Below are 27,676 nucleotides of genomic sequence, written 5' to 3'. Positions count from 1 at the left end.
CCTAGCATATTCGACAACTATGACGTCGTTTTTTTTATACTCCCTTAACTATAAACAACAAAATTATTTTCAGTAATTACCAAAACTAATTCTGTGTTTGTACTTAACTTTGTATTTGTCTGCTTGATTCCTTCTTTAGTTTTAAAACAACTAACAATGAAAAAAATAATAAATTTTCATTTAAAGACAGAATTCAAACTCTGTAAATACATCATGTGGGAACCAAACAAAAACATTAAGTCCAGCCCACACTCAGGAGGGAGAAAGTGGGATCCACATATTGAAGGGAGGAATATTGAAGAATTTGTGGACATATCTTTGCCACATATGGAAATTATTTGGAAGCAACACATAGATTCTGGAGAGAGAAGTATTTTATCCCTGATGTTTAGAACTGCTGGCCGAAGTGGGTAACAAAAGGCAACCATCTTTTATTCATTTTTATTATGTTTTCACATCACATCCTTCACAATTGACCCTTTGCCTTTACTCAGGCAGAAGACACCCCCTTCACTGCGGTTGGTAAACCATGGAATAGAAGGAAAACATGGGTGTAGAAGATGTAAGATGGGTTGAACTGTGTCCTCCTCCAAAAAGGCATGTTGAAATCCTAACACTCAGTGCCTCAGAATGTAACCTCATTTGGAAACAGGGTCATTGCAGAAGTAGTAAGTTAAGATGAGGTCATGTTGGAGTAGATGGCCCCCTAACCCGATATGGCTGGTGTCCGTGCAAGAAGAGGCGACACAGAAACACAGACACGCAGGGGGAGCACTCCTTGGTGTTCTTACAATGATGCATCTGGAGGCCAAATGATGCCAAGAATTGCCAGTGACCACCAGAAGCCAAGAGAAGGGCATTTTTCAAAAGAAACCAACCCTGCCAACACCTTGATTTCCGACTTCTAGCCTCCAGAATTGTGAGGTTAAATAATTTTCTGTTAGTGTAAGTCATCCAGTTTGTAGTCCTTTGTTATGACAGCCCGAGCTTTGCTATGACATGTAGCTTTCCAGAAAAATCTGCAGTCGCCATTTTGTCACCTGAGCTACTCAGCATGGGAACACCATTCCTATGAAACTGAAGAGAAGCTATTCCCTTTTCCCATCCCCCAAAACTGCATTACGGACACCTCACCCAAGTGTGACAAGTCAGATTCTCCCTCTGAGACTCTGAATCTTGAAAGAGGTACTAAGTCATCAATTTGTGATTGTGGCAGTGGCTGTGGCAGTAGAGGAACACTGCAGCCAATGTGCCAAGACAGTTACGCCAGCCTCAGTTCTCAGCGGACCATGCCTGTGCCAAGTTCTTGGCTTGGTCTTTTCCATGACTGCAGGCTTCCTATTGAGTCTGTGAGCTCATAACCCTCTAGAAAATTCCATCTCTGCTTAAGTGAACCAGAGTCAACTTGTATTATTTGTAACCAGGAATCCTCACTAAAACACCCTGGAAGTGGGTTTTTAAGCCAAATGCCTATTGTAGTTTGGTTTCTTGTATTTACCTATTTCTTTCCTGCTGTAAAACTTTCTGCATTCACTCATTCATCCATCAGATGTTTACTGGTTGCCTTGATAGCCCCAAATAGTAGGTGTTTGGAAAACATGGCCTATTAAGACATGACCCCTATCCTTAAAGAACTACAGCCTAGTCCAGGGTAGAACAGTCAAGAAAACAGAGGATTATGATACAGAGTGGTAAGTGCTATGGTCAACAGAAAAGGTACCTAACTGATACATGGGGAGAGGAAGGAAAGTTTCCTTGTAGCCACTGATTCCTGAACTGGATCTTGAAGGATAAACGAGATGCCTTGGCAAAGCAAAAAAGGGAAGAGGAGGGACATTCCACTAAGTGGAGGGAACTTTGCAGATCAGAACACTACATTATATATATGAAACTCTAGGTATAGAGTGGTAAAAGTTGAAACTGTATTTGGACTTTATTCCAACAGCAACCTACAATCACTACACTAGAGAGAAAGCAACCAGTTTTATATTTGAGATTGATTTTTTTCTGGCGATAGGGCCAAGAATTAATAGGAATGGAGCAGGATTGAAAAGTAAGAAGACCAAATGTGAAAGTCCAAGTCATCTGGGAGATTTCAAAAAGGCAAAGGCCAGAATGGGGAGGGCAGCAGATGGCAAAGATGGGAAGGATAGGACAGACTCGAGATGAATGGAGGTATTCTGAACTCTCTGCTTGCAGTAAGCAGGGCACCTCTAGGAGGACACAGGCCACTTGTCTTGTTCATCATTGCCCAACGCAGTGTCTAACACACAGAGGCAATCAGTACATTCGGATCTGCCTTTAAGTGCAATGGTTCTTTTCTTGGCCATGTTCAGTTTATTGTGGAGTCCATCAAAGGCACTCTTCATTTCTGTTACAGTGTTTTTTATTTCTAGCATTTCCTTCCAGTGCTTTCTTAGAGTTTCCATCTTGCTGCTTTCCTGACTCAACTGTTCTTATAAGTTGTCTACTTTTCCCCAAATAGCTCTTAAAATATTTATTGTAAGTATTTTAAATTGCTGGCCCAATAATTCCAATATCTCTGCCATACTTGCATCTGGTTCTGATGTGCTTCAGATTGTGTTTTTGCTTGCCTTTTAACATGCTTTGCAATTTTTTTGCTGAAAATCATATGTGATGTGTCAGGTAATAGGAACTGACATCAACAGGCCTTTGGTAAGAGCTTTCCTGTTAATCCAGCTAGGGTTTTAGGCGGTCTTTAATCTCTGTTATAGCTGCAGGTGCCAGAGGCCTCAAAGTATATAGGGTCTGTGCCTTACAGCTCTTTCAGTTACGATCCACTTCGGTTTTACTGGAGCTCTGCTGGTGCTGGTCAAGTGTGGGCAAAGGGAAATGCTCTTATGTAATCTTGCAATTAAATATCATCAGTCCTTTAGTGGACCTGTGTTCCTAGGCTGTGACCATTGCAAGTATTAAGTTTTTTTTTCCTTCCCTCAGGTGAGACAGGAAGGCTAGAGGGGGCTGGAAGCAGGGAAATGCCCTTCTCCAGGTAGGACAGTCCCTTCCCTTATAAAATAGGCCTTTGTTAAAGAATGCTCTGGACATATTTTTTTTAATTTACATATTTGAGAGAGAGAAAGAGAGCACAAGTGGAGGGAGGGACAGAGGGAGAGGGAAAAGGAGAGGGAGAAGCAGACTCCCTGCTGAGTGTGCTGATGCTGGGCTCTGATCCCAGGAGCCAGGAGCTGAAATCAGACACTTAACCGACTGAGCCATCCAAATGCCCCTAGGCATAATTTTAAATGGTAAATATTCCCCTTCCTCTGCCAGAGCCATATGGGGATCATTTTTGGCTCTTCATCCTGAAAACCTGGTGAGGTTTTTGGAGATAACCCCCCCCCCAAATGGGGCAGATACCAGGAATTTCTTACTCTCAGGCCAGACTATACCGGGCTTCCAGGAATTTATCCGAACGGTCAGTTAAGTGTTCCCACCAGTTTATGGCTCTAGTGTCTTCCTTACAGATAAGATCTTGGTTGCAACTCTGGATTGGCATGTCTCTCCAGACTGTGGGATGTAGCTCCGCCCTCTGACCTCCATCTCCGCTGGGTTCAAGAGAAGACATTTTCAGCTTGTTCAGCTGTTTTTGCTCTAAGGATGGGAGTGATGACTTGCAAGCTCTTTACACATTGGAGCTGAAACCAGAACTCCCTCAGTACATTCCTGTTGAATGAATAAAGCACGGTAAAAGGTGTGAATAAGCATTTGTGGAGGGAATGTATTAGAGAGAGGAGTCAAGGATGAAGCCTGGGTCTGGCTGGTGTGAGAAGTGGAACACTAGATAGGGAATATAGTGGGGCAGCAGATATTTGCAAAAGGGAAATTAAAAAGAGAAAACAAAAACAAAAATAAAACCCTTAACAGAGATTTCTGCAGAGCACCTAGGTGGCTCAGTCGGTTATGCATCTGACTCGGGCTCAGGTTATGATCCCAAAGTCCCCGGATGGAGCCCTGGCCCACATTGGGCTTCCTGCTCAGTGGGAAATCTACTTCTCCCTCTCCCTCTGCTCTTTCTCCCTGCCACCCCTGCTCGTGCTCTCTCTCTCTCCCTCCCTCTCTCTAATAAATAAATACAATCTTAAAAAACAACAAGAGTTCTGCTTAGTTCTGCATACTTGCTCTGATTACCTTTCCGCACTTTACACATCTATTATCAGAGTTATGGTGGGAAGAAATAAAGTAAACCATAATCCAGGAGCTCAGGATTGGTGTGAATGCTGGCAAGACAACTTTTTTATATCTCCTTTCATTTGAAGATACCCATGGGTGCGGCCCCCCATCAGTGTCAGCCAAGGTGGTGCGACTACCCTGTTTTTGTAACCTCTGGAGTGCAACGGCCTGGAGGTCACCGTGGTAAGACCTGAGGGACCTGGGAGCAGCCTCAAACTAGAAAGATAAGACAGTACACTTTACCGCCTGGGGCACAGGCATGGGTGGGAGGCTCTCCTGCTGGCAGCTCCTTCTTAAACTTCTTAACTACCTTCTACACTCCCCCTTAAAAACTCCATTCATTTTCTGTCTAAAAAAATAATGGAGGAAGGACCTTCAGCAGCAGGGTGGGAATTCCCAGGAGGATCCTTCCCACCTCTCTGTGAGCACAGCACTACCAAACAGCAAATACAGTGTGGGAAGAATAACACAGTCACTCACTTTGGCTTCAGTTGTCTTACGGGTAGACTTAAAAGTGTGGACTAGAGGGTTTCACATTCTTGGAGTCTCCACTGTTGTGTGCTTCTGGTTTTCAAGAGGTTGACCTGGGCAACCTGAAAGTTCACCCTGGCTGCTCCATTCATTTGACAATAGGTAGTTCTCATTCTTGAGGAACTTTTCTGGAGAAAGAACTCTTGATTGCCTGTCAGGAGTTGGCTTCCATCCTGTCTTATCTTGGGTCACCTGCGACAGGCCTAGGATGTCAGTTTGCCCTGTGGTTGCTGATTCAACTCTGAAGCTATAGTACTTCTTGGAAAGGAATCAACTTTTGAGAGTTCTGAGGGCTTTTTTTTTTCATAAAGCTTTGTAACAAATGTAGGTGATTTTTGCATGTTTTGTTTTTTTAAAATAATTTCCCTCTCATTTCTTTTTCAATAAATTCTTTAAAAAATAAATTCTGATTACAAGAGTACGTGCTCGTTGTTAAAAATGTGGAGAATACAGAAAATTACACCATCTGTGATACTGAATACATAATAAAAATTGTTAGTAATCCTATCATTCAGAGATAATTGCTATAAACCTTGGTATGTTATGTTATGGGCTTTTTTCTCTACATTCACATGTATACTTACATTTTTTTACAGAAAATTATAATATACTCCTTTTAATTTCCTTTTTGTCTCAATGCTATAGTATAAAAAATTTTCCATGTATTTAAATATATATAATTAAATATATAAATATATATTCCGTGCAAATAAATATATATAAATTAAATTTATATATGTAATAAATATATATTAAATATATATATACTTATACACACACATATGTATACACACTGTACTAGCCTTTCTATATACACCATTATATATATGCACTATTCCTCTATTATTTTATTCAAACAACATAGTAATAGTTGCATAGTGTTATATATTTGGGACTTTTCAAATTATGAACAACCTTGTAAAAATCCAAGGAGCTAAATTTCTCTATCAATTTATTATTATTTTATGAATAGAACTTGCTGGGCAGATAATGTGGATCTAAAACATTAATAATTTTAGTGCATTTTATTAAATGATTTTTCTGAAAAAAAAAAAAAAAAAAAAAAAAAAGAACTTTAGCCATTGACTTTTCACCAACAGTGTACAACAATGTGTTCCTTTTGCCTCAGACTGGTCAGATGAATTTTATCTTAAAAATAAAACCTTTGCCTATTTTGAATGTGGAAGATGACATTTTAATTTTTATCCTAGGATGAGTATATTTGATTACTGGTGGGAATGAACATTTTCCCCCCTCTTTTTCTGGTAAAGAATAACATTTCAGATAGAATTACAATTAGTTTTGAAGTTACACATTTTAGACTGGTTTTATGAATAAAACCTTTTCATTTCTGTCATTATTACATAATATGTTTGAATATTGTTTGTAACCACAGTTTGCTGAGTACTCTGGTACATATTTCTTTTAAGTGATTCAGGAAGAAAGCATGTAGTCATAAACTCAGTCCCTTAGAAAAGTAAATATATCAGATAATTATTCTCTGTGATTCACAAGGGCAGATTTTGTGTACAGTTTCACAACTTGGGAGCACTGAACAAAATCATCTCAATTCATTCATCTGACAAAGATTTACTGAGTTCCCACCACTGCTGTAGATGTGGACAGTCTTGCATGAGTCAGTCATGGTTCTATGCTTACAATTCCAGTGCAAGGAATAGATGACCAAAAAAGGGAAACATACAAATAAATAAAGTAATACAGAATGTGAAGTCTTAAACAAGAATCTGTTGAATTGGAGCATAGCAGAAGAGAACACACTTTACTAGTGTGGCAGGATGCTCAGAGAGGACTTCCCTAGGATGACATTCAAGTTAACACCTAAAAGAGACGTGTGATAACCCTGATGGTAGGAAGGAGTTCAAGGGCACAGAGATGGATAGTGGCCAGATCATTTGGGGCCTTGCAGGGTACAGCAAGGAGGGTGAGCTTTGTTCAGAATTCAATGGGGAAGCCAATGAAGGGTTTCAGGCAAGAAGATGGCGTGATCCTTCATCTATCTTAAGATGATCGTGCTTTGTTGCTATGTGTAGAATAAAGAGTAGAGGTGGAGTGCTTGAGTAAGATTCTGTTGCAGCAATGTAGATGAGAAACTATGGGGGCCTGGGGGAAGAAGCTGGACACAGGAGGAAGAATAATCCTAGAAACATGGAGTCACACATGCATGAATTTAACTGACTCTGCTGACTCCAAATCCTTCCCATATCCAACCTCATTAAACATGGGACTGACTTCTCTTAAGAGAGGAAGATGGCAGTTGCTCTGTGGGGTCACAAAAGGAAATGCCAACTGGAAGCAGTCACCAGGTTCTTCCCTATAATTTCTCAAACATGGTAGGATGTGTGTCTTATTAAACAAGATTTAGATTCAAATCCAAACATCACTGAATACCCACCAACTGTCAGACTGTGTTCTAGAAGCTTTCACATATACCCTATTTCACCTGCTATGACTGAAAATAAAGCCATGCTTAAGTTACCACATAAATAAAGGAAATTTGATTTACGAGAAACCCATTCATTATTCTCTGAGCGCTCCCTTCCTTGGAAAGTAAGACCCCTTGCATGCATACTTTGTCCAAATGAGTCAGTCTTGTTTACTTCTGTTACGCTGAAAAAAAAAATTGAGAAGTCTGATCTGACTGCCTAAGTTTCTCACTTCTGTTTTTGTGAGGCTGGTACAGAAAACAGTACAACCAGCTGTCACACCTAAGGACCTCCAGCCACTGCACAGACCCAATTACAACTCAAGTGACAAATATTTTCATGTACAGAAAAACAACCATTTTTCTTAAGGAACCCCAGGGTCCAAGATGGTGAGTGAGAACAGGATATAACACCATTACTTTGCTCTCAGTTGACCTTCCCCTAAGATCAGGCAGGCCCTGGCATTGGCCTGGCTTTCCAGCCCATCCCTTTCCCTCCACCTCTACCAACACTATCACCATTATGGTGGATTTCTTCTTGAGGGCCATTATTGTCCATTTCTAACACTTAGCTTATTCTGAACCATCCCAGCACATCAAAAGGGTTACCATAACTTGAAACACCAAAGGGAAAGAGCCAGGATTTCTGACTGATTAGGGAAATCCTTAGTCCCTTTGTTAAGATTTACAAGAAGAGAATATCTGTTTTGGACATTTAAATCTATGCAGTGGCTCTTTAAAATAGCAGGTGGAAACTCTGGGTGTCAAGTTCAAGAGCAGCGGATGAGCTTGAGATTTGGCGGTGATGGCTGTCTTGGTAGTTGAGTCACAAGTGAGGATGTGACTGAATGCGGAGAAGATCTGAGGAAGTGGACGTATAGTACAGTTTGAGAAGCAAGCCCGCCAAGGAAGCTGAGAAGGAGCTCTTAGGGTGGTAGAAAGATACAAATGTGTCATGGACCCCAACAGGAGAAAAGATTTCAAGAAGGAATTTGTTCTACAGCATCCAAGATAACAGAGGTCAAGAAGCCAAGGACTGAAGTCAGGTTATGAATTTCTCGGATATATAAAACTTATTCAGGTCTGTTTTGGCATGTTATTGATCAAGGTTATATGATCGGATTACATTCCTTTTCAACAATTTGTGCTTGGAATTGTATAATTAGACTTTTATCAGCACAGTACTGACAATCACCTGCTAAGTAGTAATGGGTATAATGAAGGTCATTTCATCACATCTTACTCTGCTGATTTTACCAGAAGTGAAAAAGCTACTTTCCACTTAAAAGATTCTGTTTTGGTTTTGCCACTTTTCTATGGCACTGCCCTGTACAGCATGGGTTCTTCTGAATTCGGTATATCTATTCACATATCACGTAATGACCCAATTCTCCCACACTTTTTCCCAGAATACTATGAAAACATTTTGAACAACATGATAGGACATAGTCTGGTCTCTACTTAGCTTGGGCATATCATTTATATATTTAGTTCACTTCTTTTCTCTTGAGTCTGACATTATTAAAGTACTTCTTGTTGGACCCAATGTGATCATAAGCAGAAATACAAATGCACGTGATTTCAAGTGTCAATTTCAGAATATGCTTACATTAAAATTTCTAGGTTCACTGAACTGAAAACACAAAAATTCAAAATCCTCCTGGAGACCAGGTGACTCATGTTTCAGAAACACGGCCAGGGAGATTATGCCCAATCAATGGACCCTCCTCCTTTCATGCCTAGACTATTTTTGATTTCTGTCTTTAAGGGAAGAAGGCTTGAGTGGGAACCCATGAGGGGCAACAACAGCAGTAGGTGAATAACAATTACTGGTCTGTGATGATATCCATAGACTTTGTTTTGAATCATTTTTACTCCTTTCATATATTTTCATCTTTCCTAAAAAATAAATGACCATTTCTTTGGTAATTAACTAGGGTGTGTTAACTTTTTTTGTTTCATCCTCAGCACCTAGTAGAGTGACAGATTCCAACTGAGAGTTGGTACACACTCAAGCACTTTATATTATTTGGGGCGGAGGAGGAAAAAGGCTCGCATAACAAAAATGATCACATTGAGATATGCAGTGGAGAGTAAATTAAGAAGGCCTGGCTCTCTCCATGTGTAAGAGCAGGGACAGCAAAGTATGGAAGTACATTGACTGCTAATTGTTCCTGCCCATAAGACAGAGCATCTCTTAAATGCCTTTTCCTTTCTATTGATTTTCATGAGAAATCACGGCCTTGGGGACAAGGACAGCATTAGAGCTAATTGCTGACATTACTTCCTCTTTCTGAGTCTATGATGGGATTTCACTTTTTCACATGGCCCTGTGGCTTGTTTGGGCCAATCAAATGTGAGCAGAAGTGGTATGTATCATTTCCAGGGGGAAATCTGTAAAAGCTGGTATCAGATTCACCATATTCTGTTTTCTCTGCCTTGATGCCAGTGATGATCTTAAGATGATGGCTTCATCAATCTGCATCCATGAGTAGAAGTGATAAGGAGTAAAGTTTTCCAGTGACTGAAGATGGACAGGAAAATCAAGAGATATGCCTTTGTTGTTTTAAGATACTGAGACTTGGGACATGACCTTGACCTGCTTGATTTTATAGGCCAATCACCTGAAGTGGTCATTTTCCTCCTATTTCAACAAGAGGGTCTAAGTGGGCTAAAACCATTAGGAAGTGGATATGGCTAGCATGAAAAATAGATATTTTAGTGGGAGAATGAGATTATGCTGCGCTTTACAATTCTGAAAAGCATTTTTGCATAAGTTATTTCATTTCTTCTCTCTTGTGATCTTGGAAAGTCATCAGATTTCTACCTCTCCCTTCTGGACCAACACTCCTTGGACAATCGGCTGCTCTCCCTGCCCATCCCACTTCTAATGTGCCCCTAATTTAGCACTTAGTACAGTGTACTGCAATTTTAAAATATAATGTCTTCCTAAGAAACTGTGTTCTCTTCATTTTTGTGTACCTTCTCTCCAACCAACACCCATGCCTCCCTATTTCATACTCATGACAAGAGCTTCATAAATGCGCACTTGAAGAAGCTAAGAAGTGGCAGGTCCAAAGTTACAAGTAGCAATCAGGATTCAAATCTAAGACTTCCTACTCAACATTCTAGTGACTTAACTATCATTTACTTAGCACCAAGGAAAAGAGCTCTGACCTCTAGATACTGACCTTGATGTTGCTATGAGCTCCTTCGGACCACCACCTTCTGTGGACTAAAAAAAGATTTCACAGAATAACATCAAAGCCATTCAATCACCATGGTCAAGACAAAAACAAGACCACTCCACAATCTTGTCTGAACACAGATCAGGAACATTGCTTAAACTACAAAAATGACCAAAACTGTCTACTACAAGCTGCTTCTCCATCAGTTATGGCTTTAACCTCCAACTAGCGTTCACTACTTCTAAGGATTAAAGATACCCAATCACAGAATCATCCCCAGGTCTTGACACCATCCAATACAGTGCCAGGCTTCGCCTTCTTGAACGCTTTCCACGGTCGCATAAGCCCAAATTCCGTAACCAATTCTAACACCGTTACTGAGATACCCCATTGTTCCCCATTATGCCTGCCTCCTCCTCACCAGAACTAATCGAACTTCAAGTGTGTTCTGGTGGGCTTGTTGGAAGACATGCCCAGTCCCTCCCTTGCTCCAGGGCTAGGCTGTACACACACATGTTGAGGGTTTCATCGGAAACCCTCATTAGGTGTAGGATTGTGACTCCCACTTGATAAAGAAATGGAGGTCCAAGGACATGAAATAATTTGCACCAGCTCACACCACCTGGAAGAACCAGAGACCATATTTCAGACCCTTTGCGAGGAGCACTCTCTTTCCCCCACCCTCCATGGAAGCTCCCCATCTTCTGCGTTTCTTAGGGTACTTGCCCTGCGACCCGGATGCTACGGGGAACTGCACCCCAAACATGTTACTTTTGCAACTGGTCTGTGTGAAAAATGATATCCCGGCCCAGAGGCGTTTTCCCACTGCAGAGCCCTGGAGGGAGCCGCTGTAGCGGCCCAGCTGCCAGCAGCCGGGAGCTGGCAGCGGGGAGACGCGGGATCAGCCTGGGCCTCCGGGGGCGGGCTCACGAGAGTGACGTCGAGCGGACCAATCCCCGCGAGGGCGCCAGCTATGGGGCCCAATAGCAGGAGAGCCTGGCGGGACAGTGACAGCAACGCCGGCAGCAACGCCGGCACCCCAGCGGCCCCGCCTTGACGGCGGGCGGTGGTGTTCGGCGGGCGGGGGCAAGTCTCTACGGAGCACGGGACCGGCTGCGGACCCACAGACCCACCCGCCGGCCCCCGGACAGACTGAGCACGGCGCGGAGAGCAGCCGCCGGTGCCTCCCGCAGCTCCCTGGGACCGAGTCCGCAGGGCCACCGAGGAGCCGAGCGACGGCTGCGCAGAGAACTGTCGCCGAGGCCACTCTGGACGCAGGAGTGCGCTTTCAGGGGTTTGCTTTAGAATGGGAGCTTGAGTTCCCCCGACAGGTGCATTTGGTCGAATTCAACGGAAATTCCCCTCCCCGTCCCTGCGCGGCGGTGCCGATCCGGCCCCCCACCCAGACAGCGGTCAGTGTCCCCGGGGCGTCCCGGGCTGCCTCGGCCTTGGGAGCATTTGCTGCTGGGGGGTGCCCTGGAAGCACAGAACACCCCCCCAAAGAGAAGACAGCCCCCAGAGAGCCCGGGACCCCAAAATGACCGGACCCGCTTCTAACCTGGCAGGAAGACTGTAACCGTGGGGTGAGTTTAAACAAGAGGAAAAAAATCCCTTTACGGATTGAGAGCTGCTTTTTAAAGGCCCCCTTCCTGTCCTGTTAACGAGCCGCAAAATAACAATAACAGTTGCGCAACTGTCGTGATCTCAGAGGAACCTCTCTGTTTCCCTTAAGAAAACCGGCTGGCAGTATACAGTGTGGGGACTGTAGTGAGATTATTCCAAACGAAAATGAGTGACAACTTATTAAAACTATTTTAAGGTGGCATGAGTCCTAAAAGGTCATAACTCTTAAAAATAGTAAGTACGACAGTCTGAGGTTTACTGCTACCCTATTCCAAAGTAAAAATTAATCTCTTAGTAAGTGCTTACTGCTTTCTGCTCCCTAGTTTGCCTGTTTACTCCACAAAATTCCTCTAACATCCCCGTTCTTTTTCATAGAATTCAGCTACCTACCCAGGCAATATGAAGATTTTCTTTGTAGAACCTGCCATTTGCCTTAGTGCATTTGCTATGACTTTGACCTCTCCACTGACAACACAGTATGTGTATAGGAGAATATGGGAAGATACAGGCAACTACAGTTTTGTATCTGATAGCAATACTTCTGAGTGTGGAAAAAACAAAAGCAGCCCCATTTTCGCATTCCAGGAGGTAAGAAATTAAGCTATCCCTGAAGCGTAATAAAAGGGGAATGTGTAATGGGGTTTTCAGTGAAAGAGGGCATTGCGCTCATCATTCGTTGATCTCTCAAGAGTCATCTCAAAACTCTAAAATCCCAAGTCAAGAGCCTTTATTCAGTTCTGTTTGAAGTTTCATGACACCTTGAATCTGCTTCTTCTAAGATCTCCTTCTTCTGTGACATTGGCTGTTTTCTGAGAATATTTCATCCTAATCTCATCTCCCCAGTGGCTGTCCCCTTTCTCCCTCCACACCCCCCACCCCAGCCCCCCAAAAGCCTGAAGGTTGGACCAAGGCCAGCTGGAAGGAGTACTGGTTGGCCTCAGTGGAGTCAAACAGGGTGCTTCTGCTTTTCCTCTTCTACTGCATGTACGTGACCCCCGGAATGTAGCCCATCACTGAACACTGTGGGCCCTGGGGCCAGTGTCCATCATGGGCTGGTCAGGAGGCAGCATATGTCATTCCTCATTTATTGTTACCAGATCAGCTCTGACTCTCAAATATTGAGGATGAGGTTATCTGTGGAGGAGAGCACTCACTTTGGTGCTGAGGGCACTGAAAATGTTTAGCCAGATACTACAGAGCCTTTCCTTCTGCCTCTCTAGCCTCCTCCCCCCAATTTTTATTTAAAACAGGAGGTACATCGCCATTCTCCTGCTCCCTCAGACAGTTTTTATCAAAGTCTGCCAGTGTTCAGATGCAAAGGCGAGGCATTCAGATTTGGAATTCCCCCCCCCCCCCCAGAAAGCCTTAAAAGCAGACCACACTTAAAATGTTGAACTGTTCCCCTAGAGTAATGGCAAAAGAGAGCCTTCCCAAATCAAAGGACAAGAAGAATTTAAGGGAATTCAGATCACCTGCCAGCTGGCCCCAAGATTTTCTCCTCAGCAGAAGAGAATTCAGGTGTGACTGGAAGGTGAGTCTGAGACCTGGAAGAAGTGGCAAAGGGCCCAGAAGGAAGGCTCTAGCATTTCCTGAGGTGTTCCCCAAGGTGTCAGGTATAACCTCACTGGGCTGAGGCCTGGCTGTGTGACACAGCTTCTGCTGTTCCTCATTTTCTCCTTTCCGTGGGAGAAATTTTCTTGGAACTGATAATTACTGGGAAGCCATGCAGAAATCAAGGTTCTGGCCTAAAGTGAGGTCATAGAAATAGAAGGGCCAAGGGTCTTACCTCATGGTTTTGTCTCCTGACTTCAAGAATGTTTATCATTCCCAGGGAGTGAAAAGGTTCAAAAGTCTCATCAGTTTCTATATTGGATTCTGTGCTTTCCTTCAACAGATACCCAGGAGCAATGGGAGGGACAAAGGGGAAGAGGACATGAATGTCTGGAAAAAATCTCCCATCCTTGCCCTCCTAGAGTAAACAGAGACAGGCTGTGGTTCAATCACCTTGGTGGCCTCTGTGACTGTGCAGGTCTCATGACTATTGTGGCCTTACCTAGTTGCTGAGAGCACCCCCACTCACTGCCCAGAGCAGTGGTCTCATCTTGAAGATTTTTGCTGATGTTTGTTATTTTATTAATTGTTTTTTAATTAGACTAGTATTCAAGAGAACATACTGCTCTAGATCCCCTCCCTTAAAGTCAGTGCTCTAGAGCTACAAGTGCTTTTTCTTAGACTGGGGGGCTAGAAAGCACCACCGTCTCCACCCATAACCAAGACAGGTCAGGTGGGCCACTCACCATTAGCTCCTCAGGAAGGAGGAACACTTCTGCTTCCCAGGAGGCACCACCATCACCTTCAGCACTTCCTTCTGGCCCCTTTTCTGGACCCTGCTCCTGCTCAGTATAAGAATATTCTCTTACCTCAGGCGGCTGGGTGGCTCAGTCAGTTAAGCATCTGCTTTGGACTCAGGTCATGATCTCAGGGTCCTGGGATCCAGCCCTTGCTCAGTGGGAAGTCTGCTTCTCCCTCTCCCTCTGCCCCCCACTTGTGTTCTCTCTCTCTCAAATAAATAAATAAAATCTTAAAAAAGAAAAGGTTATTCTTTTACCTTTAAATCCAAGGACAAATGCTCCCTGTTTTATGAATGTCCTTCTCAATTCCCAGCTCTGCTTGGTGGGTGCTGACCAATTGCTGACTAAAAGAAGTTTAGGAGTTTGAGAACTGTTCTTATAACCCTAAAAACAAAATTTCGTAATACAGGGTCAGGCCCTAATAAAATAAATAAATGATTTTTTTTGGGGGGGGGTTCAGGTTTTTCTTTGCCACTCCCCCAAAAGACCAATTACTTATAAGAAGAGTGCATAACACAATAATGTATTGAACTTCTTACTGTTATACCATTATTTATTTATCCTTCTATAAAACAAATATACACATGGACACATGTATTGGAATGCAAGATAATAATATACATTCAGGGTTCAGATATAAGAATAAACTGGGCCATTTCACTTAACATTTTGAAAGTCTGTATGAATAGAAGTTTTATTTTTCAATTCATTGGGATTGAGATATAGATACACTCACACATATACATATCCATATAAATATTGATCTAGTCTATTTTTCAAAACTTTGAGTTTTCTGAGTCTTGCGACTATAAGGCACACCCACATACTTCTCTTGGATAAGATTAGTCTCTAAAGGATGTCTTAACAAAATGGCAAGACTCTGGGAAGGAAATTCTTGGCTGAGGGAGAAGAGGTAGGGATTCTAGGCATGATTGTTGATTTTTGCAGAGGAAGGAATTTTTAAGCCCCTTCCCAGATTAACTGACTGGTTTTGAGGTATTAAATTGACCATTGTGGTCTGTTCTCTTCAGGTACTCTCAAAATAGGGACGCTGCTATTTGAGGGGACAAGTTGGCATTAACCAGATCATGAAGTTGTTCAGTAATTTATTTATAAACCTTTTTTTTTTAAAGAATTTTTTTAAAGATTTTATTTATTTATTTGACAGATAGAGATCACAAGTAGGCAGAGAAGCAGGCAGAGAGAGAGGAGGAAGCAGGCTCCCCACTGAGCAAAGAGCCCGATGCGGGGCTCGATCCCAGGACCCTGGGATCATGACCTGAGCCGAAGGCAGAGGCTTTAACCCACTGAGCCACCCAGGTGCCCTATTTATAAACCTTTTAATAACTAACACAATCCCTTATTACCAGCAGATAGGGAATATTTTCTACTGAATTGTAATTACACATTTTAACCTATGAAATTGTGACTTTTTAAAAACTGATACTCCTTTCCTTAAGTTATACCTGTCTCTATCTTGTCATTCCATTCAATCTTGACAGGAAATAGCACTTCTTACTCTGATTTCTCTCATCTACCCTTATCTAATATATAATTATTGTTCTCCAGAGTTTAAGAGGTATCGTTTGCAGACAGGAGACAGAAGCCAGGATGTGGGGAGGGGTGGAAATGGGAGGAGGAATCCCAAACTGGAACATCTTATTGACAAGTTTATTAAAGATAACCGTTTCATTTACTTCTTTATTCAGTAAGTATTTACTCAATGGCTTTTATATCAGTAGAGAAACAGAGATGTGCTCAGGAAGCCTGACCTAGTAAAAATGAAAACAGCTGAAGTTGATGAAGCACTAACGAATGTGCAACAGATCTGGGCCGTGTGCCTTATATTGACATAGTCACTCCAAATGTAACTCTCAGGAGAGCCTGCAAGATAGGGACTCTGGTTACCCCTCTTGTCAGATGAAGCTATCGGGATGAATGATTTGGTCAGGATCACACACAGCTAGCGAATCGCAAGGCCCATTTTACTTGCTTATTCATGTATCCATGCACCTAGTACCTAGGGCGCGCTCTGTGCAGCACTGCTGTTGGAATGGTGATACTGTGGTGAAGAAGACAGGGTTCCAGCCCTCCTGAAGCTTAGATTGTAGTGGAAAGGGCACCCAGTGAGCAGTTCAATTAAAGGAACCCGTCCTGTTGAGGGGTGGCAAGTCTCTAAAGAAAATACAGCCAGACAAGCTCACAGAGCGCCGGGTGAGGGTTAGTGTGGTTGCTCTGAATTGTGTGATTAGTCAGAAGGCTTCTGAGGAGGTGGCATTTGAATTGAGGAAGTGAGCTGTGTGACCAGCAGGCAAAGGGAACAGCAGGCACAAAGGCAAATAGCATGGGAGGTTTGAGGGATGGCATGTGGCTCAGGGGAGTGAGGAAGTGGAGATGAAATCAGAGAAGTCATGATGTCTGGCCACCCACACCATGGCAAGGAATTCGGATTTATTCTCGCATAAGGAAAGCCACTGGGGGATTTTGAGCAGAGGAGTGACATGGGCTGATTGTTTTTAAGGATCACTCTAATGTGACCTATGTGAAGAACTGATGACATCTGAATCTAGATTGATCTGACTCCAGAGCTCTTAATCCTTACGCCAAAGAGTATAACTGGGAAATTGCCATCTGAGAAGGTTCAACAGAAGGAGAGATTACATCTGTTTGGGCATTTCGGGGAAATCCAAGTGGGACTTGACTATGGACTGTGCCTGTAACATAGGGTACTGGGGGAGTGAGTGGAGATAATGCAAAAGAGTGGGGTTGGACCACATCTCGGTGGTCTAATGTAACAGACGAGGAATGTGAACTTTCTCCAGCAGCTCAGAGACATGCTGCTGGTGTGTTTTGGCAAGACGCTCCCACCATTAGCGTGTATGATGTGCGAAGTGAGGAGGCTGCCATCATAGACTGCACTGAGGAGAGAGCCAGCTAGATGCTGGGGTGAAAACTATGAGCCCTGCCCTTCCAGGGGCAGCTCTCAGACTGTGAAGAGGTAAAGGATGTGAGAAGCACTGGGTGTTGGTGGCCCTGGGTGAAGGGAAAGGCCAGAAACAATGATGACTGAAGTTTTGAGTCTGAGTGACAGAACATTCCCTGACCGTATGAAATTGCTTGCATTGTTTGACTATATAAAAATAAACGCAGGCTCACTCTTTAAAAAAAAAAAAAATCATTAATTTCAGTATTTGATGTTTTTGTGGTTCATCAGCTGTTTTAGGGTGCTTTCTAAATATTACATGAATCTATTTTTAAAAATGAGTTTAGTAATCCCTAGTAGAAAAATGACATACTCTTTATATAAAATTTGGAGGATACAGAGAAAAGTGGCAAATAGGACATGCTTTTAAACCACCCAAAATTCTTCCCACCAAATAACTAGTGTAATGATTATAATGTCTTTCAATCTGTGTGTGTAGCTGGTGGCTTTGGTCTTCGGCAGAGTCAGGTTTATCTTACTCCTCAGTTCAGTTCATGGCATGCTACCATCTTTAGTCAGTGCAAAGCTGCTCTTTGGGTTTTATCTTATTTTTTAGTAAGTAAAGAAATAGATTAGAAGAAACTTATTTGTGGAGACACATAAGAACAAAGCAACCAAATGCTTCCTAAATAAAGGTCTATCAAATATGATATTTATATGTGACACTCATTCGCCTTTAAGTAGACAGAAAAATCTATCACAGGAAAGGGTATTGCTCTTGCTTTCAGCAGTGTGCATGATCTCAGTGCTAAGCTCTTTAGAGAAGACAGAAAAATCATTATATGACTAGTCCCGGATGTATTAGGGTCTGTGGATCTCCTATATAAGACAGACACACACCAGTACACAATTTTCTGTTTGTGAGTTCAAGTCCCCACCATGGTACTTGAATATGACGCCTGAGCTTTGATTACTGTATTGCCTCTTGATATTTGCTTTGTGAACTGGATGAAGATTCAGGCTGTATCAAACCCACGCTCCTTATTGGTGACCTACTGGAAATGTAAAGAAAAATATGCACTGTAATATTTCTGTGAATTTGTCTATATTTCTGCAAACACATTGTCTTCTTTTTTGTCTCTTTGCAGGAAGTTCAGAAGAAAGTGTCTCTTTTCAATCTGCAGATGGACATAAGTGGATTATTTCCTGGTCTGGTGTCTACGTTCATACTTCTGTCTCATAGTGATCATCGAGGACGAAAATTCCCTTTGATTTTGTCTTCTGTTGGTGCTCTCGCAACCAGTATTTGGCTCTGTTTGCTTTCCTATTTTGCTTTTCCATTCCAGCTTTTGATTGCATCTACCTTCATTGGTGCCCTTTGTGGCAATTATACCACATTTTTAGGAGCCTGTTTTGCCTACATAGTTGATCAATGTACAGAACAGAAACAAAGAACAATTCGAATAGCTATAATCGACTTCATACTTGGACTTGTCACTGGATTGACAGGACTGTCTTCTGGCTATTTTATCAGAGAATTGGGTTTCGTGTGGTCCTTTTTAATCATTGCTATGGCTCTTACTGTTAACTTGATTTATATTTCATTTTTTCTTGGTGATTCAGTGAAAGAATCTTCATCTCAGAATGTTTCCATGTCATGTAGTGAAGGCTTTAAAGACCTATTTAACCGAACTTCCATGCTTTTTAAAAATGCTTCTGGTAAGCGACGGTATTTTCTCTGTTTGTTACTTTTTACAATGATGACTTACTTTTTTGTGGTAATTGGCATTTCCCCCATCTTTATCCTTTATGAATTGGATTCACCACTCTGCTGGAATGAAGTTTTTATAGGTTATGGATCAGCTTTGGGTAGCGTCACATTTTTTAGTAGTTTCCTAGGAATATGGCTTTTTTCTTACTGTATGGAAGACATTCACATGACCTTCATTGGAATCTTTACCACCATGGGAGGAATGGTTATGACTGCTTTTGCCAAAACAACATTGATGATGTTTTTAGGTAAGTCACAAATGTAGCCTTAGAACTTACCATGCATTTATGTTTATACCAAATGAATTTAATCTGTTGGGTGATACACTTTCAAAATAAAATTCTCTAACACATTCTAGTTCAAGTAAGGCATTTTGTTAAAAGCCACTTTGCCTGAAAGTGAAAGCCAATTTGCTTTTTAAAAAAGCAATTCACTGAATAACCACAATTTCCCAAATTTGCATACTTGCCAAAAAATTGTTTTTGAGGAACATTCTTCTTGTGAGTCAATTCTTTAAAAGAGCTTTCGCCAACTTGAATATTTCTTGAAATGCTGAAGGTTGGGACACTTGGGTGGCTCAGACGGTTGAGCATCCAACTCTTGATTTTGGCCCAGGTCATGATCTCAGATTCATGAGATGGAGTCCCACATCAGGCTGTCCGCTAAGCAGGGAGTCTGCTTGAGATTATCTCTTTCCCTCCCCACACCTGCCCCTCTCCCTCTCTTAAAAAAAAAAAAAAAAAAAAAAAAAAAGCTGCTAAAAAAGCTACTTTCCATAAAAATTTGAAAAAGCATTATATAAAGTAGATTCAAAAGGTTTGTAAAATTCATGTGTATTGAATATATTCAAGAAAATTCTTTAAAGACAAGATTTTGCAAATTGGTCATTTCATGAATTGGCTTTTGATAAATCCCTTTTTGCCAAATTAGGCTGCTTCCTTAACTAACTGTTCCGTAAGTGGCTTCTGTAGGCCTTGAGTGAGATGCTGCGTTTGAAAGAGCTAAGGGATCTATAAAGTGGGACGTAGAGAAAGGTCCAATTCCATCTTTTTCTACAAAGGCACTATCAACCTCTTACTACCTTGCAGGGAAGCAGGGTGACCAAATAGAATTGGGCTTAATATCCATTTATAGTACCAGGTGATCTGGGCAAGTTACTTAATACTCCCGGCCCTCATTTACTCATCTGTAATATGGGCACAGTAGCACAGAATTCACCAGGTTATAATGAATATTAGAAGAGATCACTGTAAAGCACTTAGCACAATGCCTTGTATTCAGTAAATGTCAGTTCTCCCTGTCTCCCTTAGAGTTTCCAAGACCAAGTAAGTTGATCTATGTGAAAGCACATTGAAAATTATAGAGTCATCAGCAAAAATAATATATTGCTATTTTAGCATATAACTAGAGATGCTATTGACTATTGGGGCCCATAATGTAGGAGGAGAGGCAATCTGTGTTCATGAAATTATTCCACACAAAGATGAAGAAGCAGAAAGATAAAGAACAAATTTACCAATATGTGCATCAAACTAATAAAAGAATGTGGAGGAATGCCAAGTCTGAAAAAGGAGAAACAGAAAACAAATGTGCAAAACTAAGTCACACCTCGCTAAATGAGAGTTTGCTACAATAATCAGGGAAATAGCAGATCAGTCCCAGCTGGCAGATTATATAGATTTGGACCTCAAACCTCCCTGAACTCTTGTTCTGAGCACTGAAATAAGAGGGTAAACGAAACTTGAACTGGCCTGTCTACAGGGTACCTGTGTATTCATTAAACAGAAGTCTGTAATTAGTTACTTCAGTCCTTAGGTGCAGTGAGTTAGGATGCTTAGAGAGAAAACATTTCACATCAAAAATTGACCACTGGTTTTCGAATTTAGCCTATGATTTCCCACCATTTCTCTTACAGTGAGGCTGCCGTTCCTTTTTACTATCGTGCCACTCTCTGTTCTACGCTCCATGGTATCGAAAGCAGTTCGTTCCACTGAACAAGGTGAGTTTAATTTGCCGAAGGAAAATCATGAATTTACAATCTGTACCAACTCAAATCTATGTATGACCTTTGTTTGGTTCTTCAGAATATTCTACAGCCCTTTTCCTGCTCAGAACTCCTTTAGAACTAAGTGGTAAGTTCTGTGTTTGGAAGAGGTTTATATTCAGGAAGGTCTGCCCCTGGCCCGGGTCTCCTGCTTTGGAGGGCTTGCTGTGGCCAGACCCTGCCCCAAGAAAAGAGGAGTGCTCAGAGCTAGGCAGATGCTGACTGGGAGACCACCATACCTACCCCTTCTATACTACGTTTTGGGTACCAGGACCCCTGTAATTCTCAGCCGGATAGCTCTGGGTTCATGTCTGCGAGGGCCTGGATGGTGCTCTTCCTGACTCTTTTGCCTAAAGGTGGAGTGACCCCATTGTGCTCCCCCTTTAGACCATAGGGGTTGCCTCTATGGGTTTGGTCAACCCCAAGACCCTGTGAGATCATGACCTGGACTGAAGGCAGAGGCTTAACCCACTGAGCCACCTAGGCGCTCCCCAAAATGGGATATTTTCGTGAAATGTTATGTACTTTAAAGTAATCAGGGGAAATACTGCATAGGGTTTCACTAGCCTCTCACTATCCCTATTACCTTGAATAAGAAAGGAGAGAAAACTAGATTTGGGTAATTGTTTTGCAGTCTCTGTGCTCTGTACAGTTGTGAAGCTGCCAGCTAAAGCCACCCCGGATGACCTCTTATCTGGTCACTACCTGCACACTCCTTGTGATTATAAATTGGAACACCATAAAAATAGACTTGACTTTAGAAGTCTGTTGAATTTTTTAAAATAAACTAACCTGCACTTATTATTTAATCCAGTTTATCTATGGCGACTGTTAGACAAGTTGAACTGCTTGTAGAAGTTAAGCAACAAGCAAACCCTACTTTGTAATAGTGTGGCTGTTTATGCCAGACAGACATACCGTATGACCAACTTCTGTCAAGAATGGATTTAAGCCATTGCATAATAGGACTAGAACAATCCAGTCTGTCTTCCATGGCACTGTGCCTAGCTGTAGCAAGGGATCAGAAATATAAGAAAATAATAACACAGTTAGATAGGGAGGAGTATTTCCTCCCAATTAAACTGAACTTCATGTCTTATCATAAAACATGGAGATAGTATTGTCTTTATGCTACTTGCTGATTGGTAACTGGGCTCTTGAATTAAGCTTTGTTCATTCACTTGACAAATACGGATTAAACAGATCTACCATGTGCCAGGACAGATTGTTTATTGCTGTGTACAACAGTAAACACAGCAGATGCACACTTGACATGAACAGAGCTTGCTTTTTAATTAAAAGAAGACACATATATGAAAATACAGTGTTTTTCAGAGCTATGTTTATGTTTTTTGAACATGTGACCTGTCATTCAATGAAGAATGAGAAACAACCTATGAGAATATATACTAGGGTAAAAAAAAGCTTAAACAGATAAAAATCAACACACAGCACAGTCTACTAGACTAAGACCATGGGGAAAATGAGAACATAGACACATGAACCATAATCCAGTTATGAAAGGTGATCCTCAAGCTTGCCTTTTCCTTCTTCTCTGTCCAATCAAATACAAGTATTTACGTGATTTGCATTGTTTGTAAGAAAAATACATTACCACTTAACCATGGAGAGGTAAACTTGGCAAAGTGAGGAAGAAGCACAATGGCTTAATCCAAGAGTCTGCAGAAGCTCCGCAAGAATGTATCCTGGGGACATCATGGAGAGTGGAAAACTGTCACAGAACTTCGTATCTGGTGATGCTAAATTTCACAAAGAGGAAGAAAGGTACATCCTGTCTAGAGGTTTAATTGCTTGGTCAATGTGGTCTTGGATTCCAGACAAAACTAAAAATCAGTAGAATGAATGAGCCCTTTTTTATGATTATGAGCCTGGACTAGCCATGCAGCCACATTGTGCTTCTCGAATAATGTTCCAGGGCCTATTGCCCTCTCCCAAACGTGGGTAGAGCAAGCGTGACAGACGGCAGCGGTCTCCCTACTCAGTCTTGCCAGCCACTTCCGAATGGAGGCGGTTTCAAGCAGGGAAGGCAGAAAAGAATCACGCAGCATCCAACCATGGCATAATGAGAGCACAGAAACTTACTTGGAAGAGTCATGCAGAGGAATCTTGTGGACTGGATTTGTTGTCACTTTGAGGGGAGGGCTCAAATTCAAACTGCAAAACCTATATGCAATCATCGGTCTTTGTGTGCAGCTGTCACTTTTGCCCGATCTGAGAAGCAGATGAAAAGGATTGCTTTAACTTTCGAAAGGCCCCAGGGTGGGACCTCTGCTGGTGGGAGCCACCTGAGTATACCTATACGGAGCATGTCACAGATGTCCCCAGCTTAGGGAAAGAGTGGGAGATAATCTTGAAGGACAGTGGTAGCTGTGGCTATGTGTGCGGCTGTGTAGGGAGAGGAGACTGTGGATTTCAAATGGGTCAGCTGCTGTTGCCTCTTAACTTTGCCCTACTGACTCCAAACTGTTGTGTTTTCAATATCCTCACATCCTCATATCAGGTCAGGGAGTACTGGTGACCTCAGTTTCTTCACCTGCAAAATGGGTTACCAGCTTCTCGGGGATTTAGAAAGTATAGCTTTAGCTCACCAAGCAGTGCCCCACGTTTGCTTTTTTCAAGGAGGAACAATTTTTTTTTCTTTCTTTTTATTTTTTTAAAGGTTTTATTTATTTGACAGACAGAGATCACAAGTAGGCAGAGAGAGAGGCTGAGAGAGAGGAGGAAGCAGGTCCCCTGCTGAGCAGAGAGCCCAATGTGGGGCTCAATCCCAGGACCCTGGGATCATGACCTGAGCTGAAGACAGAGGCTTTAACCCACTGAGCCACCCAGGTGTCCCAAGGAGTAACACTTTTCTCCCTCGTTTTGTTTATTGTTTTGTTACTCAGTCTTTTCCTTTTCTCCCTCCACACCCCAACTCCAAACAGGCACCCTGTTTGCTTGCATTGCTTTCTTGGAAACACTTGGTGGAGTCGCTGCAGTTTCTACTTTTAATGGAATTTATTCAGCCACAGTTGCTTGGTACCCAGGCTTCACCTTTCTACTGTCTGCTGTTCTGTTACTAATTCCAACCATCAGTCTATGGTATGTAATTATTTCTAATCATTTTATCAAAGGATAGGCAGATTAAGTGAATTCCCTAACCTCAAATTACATAAACTGTTAAAGTTGTTAAAAAACAAAATTCAAAATTCAAATGAGTAACTTTTTCTTTTAATTTATTCTTGTTTTAGAGAGAGAGTGAGTGGGTGGGGAGGGTCAGAGGGAGAGAGAGCCTTAAGCGGGCTCCATGCTCAGTGTGGAGCCAGATGTGGGGCTGACTCTCACAACCCTGAGATCATGACCTGAGCAAGAACAAGGGTTGGATGCTTAACCGACTGAGCCAGCCAGGCACTCCTCAACTGAGTGACTTTTAAAGATCTAATTGGCTCTACTAATTGATTGATGAATTAGGCAGCATCCCATTTAGCAAGCAGAGGGGAGCTCTGCGGAGCTGTGCTGAGCAGAAGGTTTTCACAGAATGGAGGGTGGATCAAGAAGTTATTAGCAAAAGAGCAGAAACAATTGTTTCAGGCAAAGTCACCTTCCCTTAAGGAGAAGAGCAGGGGGTCTTATCAGGTGGATGACCCAGTCTTCCTTTGGGGGATGGAGAGAGCTTATGTGGCAGGGCCATTGGTGCTGATCAGAAAACTCTTGCCTGAGTAGTGAAGATTCTGTTTCTGGGGGAGGCTGGAACTGTATCCAGGTTTGATAACTTGGCCTACCTGATGCCATTTTGGGCCTATGGTTTTCTTTTTAACAAAGTTTTGCCTCAGAATGTACTTTTCTCAATAACTTTTAGACATGAAGACATCTATTGATAATGGAAACCTGAGAAGAAAGAGACAAATGACAAGGCTGACCAGAACTAGGAGAAAGAAAGATTGGGTCAAACTATAAATAGCTACCCCATCTCTTTAAATATGAACAACTGATTAAATTAGCAACCAAGAATACATATATGTATATATATATTTAGAGAGAGATTCAAACTATGATTTCCTAGAGTATAATATCCTCTGAGGGTCAAAGATTACTATAAGACAGACTTTAATATGAAGTCTTGGGTTGATGACAAGAGCAAGTAGTGTACACTGAATATCGGGAATTTTCCTTCCAGAGAGTTGGCTTATTTAATGACTCCCTTTTTAAAGGTAAATACCCAAATAAATACAAAATACTAAATTTTATTTATGAATAGTACATAGAATAAGAAGACCAAAGTCATACACGTAAGAGAAATACTTATATCTCCCTTTGCCTTTTGGTTAATGAGAAGTATGATCTAACTAGGTTAAGTGTTTGCTAAAATGCCCAGGCATCAGAGTCAGCACATTCTGTGGGGCCAGCACATTGAGCTGAGAGTACACTACCTTTTCTTTGCTGGGCTTTGCCCATTCCATGTGGCTAAGAGGATAGTGCGGTGATGGGGGTCAGTAGCAAGTGGGGCACAAAAGGCATCTCTGCTTTCTCCTGAGCACTGGGGTGGGCTGGGGTGGAGTGAATAAAGGTGAAAAGTGACAGTGTACCCAGGCCTTACACATTCTGCCAAGACTGTGAACTCCTTAAAGGACTGCCCTACATTTATTCATAGTAGGACCACAATACGTATTATCTCTACTGAATTTTGACCCCTAGATCTGTGTAAGAGTATAATAGTATTTACAGTTCCTCTGTAATTTTGATGAAAAGTTATTTTTACTAGGTATCTTTTTTAAAAAAGACTATTCACCTATTGAACTGGCAAAATTAAAAATACTTGCTGTGCTAATGAGTACACAATGAGACAATCTTACACATTGCTGGTAGTGGTATTATTTGGCACTATCATTTTTGGAAGGCAATTTGTAAACATGTATCAAAAGCTTTTTTAAAAGCTCAAAGTATTTGACACAGTGATTCCTTTTAGAAACATATCCTAAGGGAATGGTCAGTAATGTCAAAAACTTATATACAGTTGACCCCTGAACAACAACGCAGGTCTGAACTGCATGGATTCACTTAACATGCAGATTTTTTTCAACATATATATAGTACTGTAATGGATTTTTCTCTTACAATTTTCTTAATAACATTTCTCTAGTTTTATTATAAAAATACAGCAATATATATATGTTATATAATATATATTATTACATATATATATAGAGAGAGACATACCATATATGCATATATATATAGACATACCAAATACATGTTAATAGACTGCTTTATGTTACTGGTAAAGCTTCCAGTCAATAGAAGGCTATTAGTAGTTAAGTTTTTAGGGAGTCAACAGTGATATGAACTGCATGGTCACCCCAACCCCTGCATTGTGCAAGGGTCAACTGGTATAAAGATGTTCATTAAGACAAAAAAATTTTTTTAATAACCAAAATGAGAATGATTAAATAAATGATGGTGCATCCATAGCATGAAAAAAACATTAGTAAGAATTGGGGAGTAGAAAAATGGGTAATTTTAATTTTATTCTTCATATATTTATACATATCTGTTATGAACACATATGCAGCTAGCTAAAAGATAGTTATCCTTTTAATACTGTTTCTAATGTAAATGTAGATGGTCTTCTGAGATTTTTTTAACCCAATACTGTTCAATATTTTTAAAAATAAAATTATATGCAGAGCGCCTGGGTGGCTCAGCCAGTTGGGCATCTGTCTTCAGCTCTAGTCATGATCTCAAGAGATCAAGCCCTGCATCAGGCTCCTCACTCAGCAGGAAGTTGCCTTGTCCCTTTGCCCCTTCAGCCCCCTGCTCACGCTCTCTCGCAAATAAATAAAATCTTTAAAATAAAATTACATGCCTTTTTTTTTTTTTTTAAAGATTTTACTTATTTAATTGAGAGGGTAGGGAGGGCAGAGGGACAGGGAGAGAGAATCCTAAGCAGGCTCTGCACTGAGCACCAAGCCCCGACACAGGACTCCATCTCACCACCCTTCCAACACAGAGCTCCATCTCACCACCCTTCGATCATGACCAAGATCACAACCTAAGCCAAAACCAAGAGTCAGTAGCTTAACTGAGTCACCCATTCTATATGTCTTCTTGTCCCAGCTCAGTTACAGGTACTGAATATGAATTTCAGCCATATCTATAGTCATAACTACTTTTTGTGGACTACAGGATAAACAATGGGACAGATGGACATTTTAGGTACCTGAAAGAGAAAAAAACTGTATATTTTTTATTTTCAGAATGCTATGCATAGTGAAGTCAGCTGGACTCAAAATGCCATTACGTTCCATCTACATATAATTTGCATAATTTATTGGAACCCATATAATCAGGGGAAAGATAGAGTATAGGTTATTTATGTACTGCCTTCATCACAATTTTAAAATGTCTTGTTTGCTTTTGCAGTGTGGTCAGATGCACCAGCTGGAATGAAGGAAGCTATGTACTTCTTACAGAAGAGGAATCCAGTGAAGACACTTCAGAGAGATGATTAATTGTGATTAAAAAAAAAAAAGAAAAACAACTGAAAGTACACATCATATACTCTGACTTCTGAGGAATGTAAACTGGTTCCATAATCAATATTTCATAACTAA

The 27,676-nt window shown here is 41.5% G+C and overlaps 1 protein-coding gene and 1 long non-coding RNA gene across 3 annotated transcripts in view; one reads left to right on the top strand and one right to left on the bottom strand.

Annotated features, from left to right (window-relative positions):
* The window catches only part of LOC116880695, a 17,273-nt gene extending 3,252 nt beyond the window's left edge, over positions 1-14,021 (bottom strand). The window contains exons 1-3 of the long non-coding RNA XR_004385251.1: positions 13,763-14,021; positions 10,357-10,393; positions 4,435-4,536 (exon numbers count right to left, since the gene is read on the bottom strand). This is a non-coding gene — a long non-coding RNA (uncharacterized LOC116880695). The remainder of the gene's footprint in view (positions 1-4,434; positions 4,537-10,356; positions 10,394-13,762) is intronic.
* Positions 11,459-27,676, top strand: SLC46A3 (solute carrier family 46 member 3). 2 transcript variants are annotated; one of them, XM_032879975.1, is made up of 6 exons: positions 11,459-11,936; positions 12,352-12,564; positions 18,399-19,269; positions 20,937-21,020; positions 24,011-24,167; positions 27,486-27,676. In XM_032879975.1, the coding sequence occupies exons 2-6, from the start codon at positions 12,376-12,378 to the stop codon at positions 27,568-27,570; spliced, it is 1,386 nt and encodes a 461-aa protein (XP_032735866.1). In that variant the 5' UTR covers positions 11,459-11,936; positions 12,352-12,375; the 3' UTR covers positions 27,571-27,676. The 2 variants fall into 2 exon arrangements, with proteins under 2 accessions (XP_032735866.1, XP_032735867.1); XM_032879976.1 differs by lacking the exons at positions 11,459-11,936; positions 12,352-12,564 and adding an exon at positions 17,947-18,313.

This window comes from Lontra canadensis, unplaced genomic scaffold (assembly GCF_010015895.1).
Source record: "Lontra canadensis isolate GAN:19392208 unplaced genomic scaffold, GSC_riverotter_1.0 scaffold67, whole genome shotgun sequence".
Classification (NCBI taxonomy): domain Eukaryota; kingdom Metazoa; phylum Chordata; class Mammalia; order Carnivora; family Mustelidae; genus Lontra; species Lontra canadensis.
Note: the sequence above shows the minus strand (reverse complement) of the source record. Positions and strands in the feature narration are given on the sequence as shown.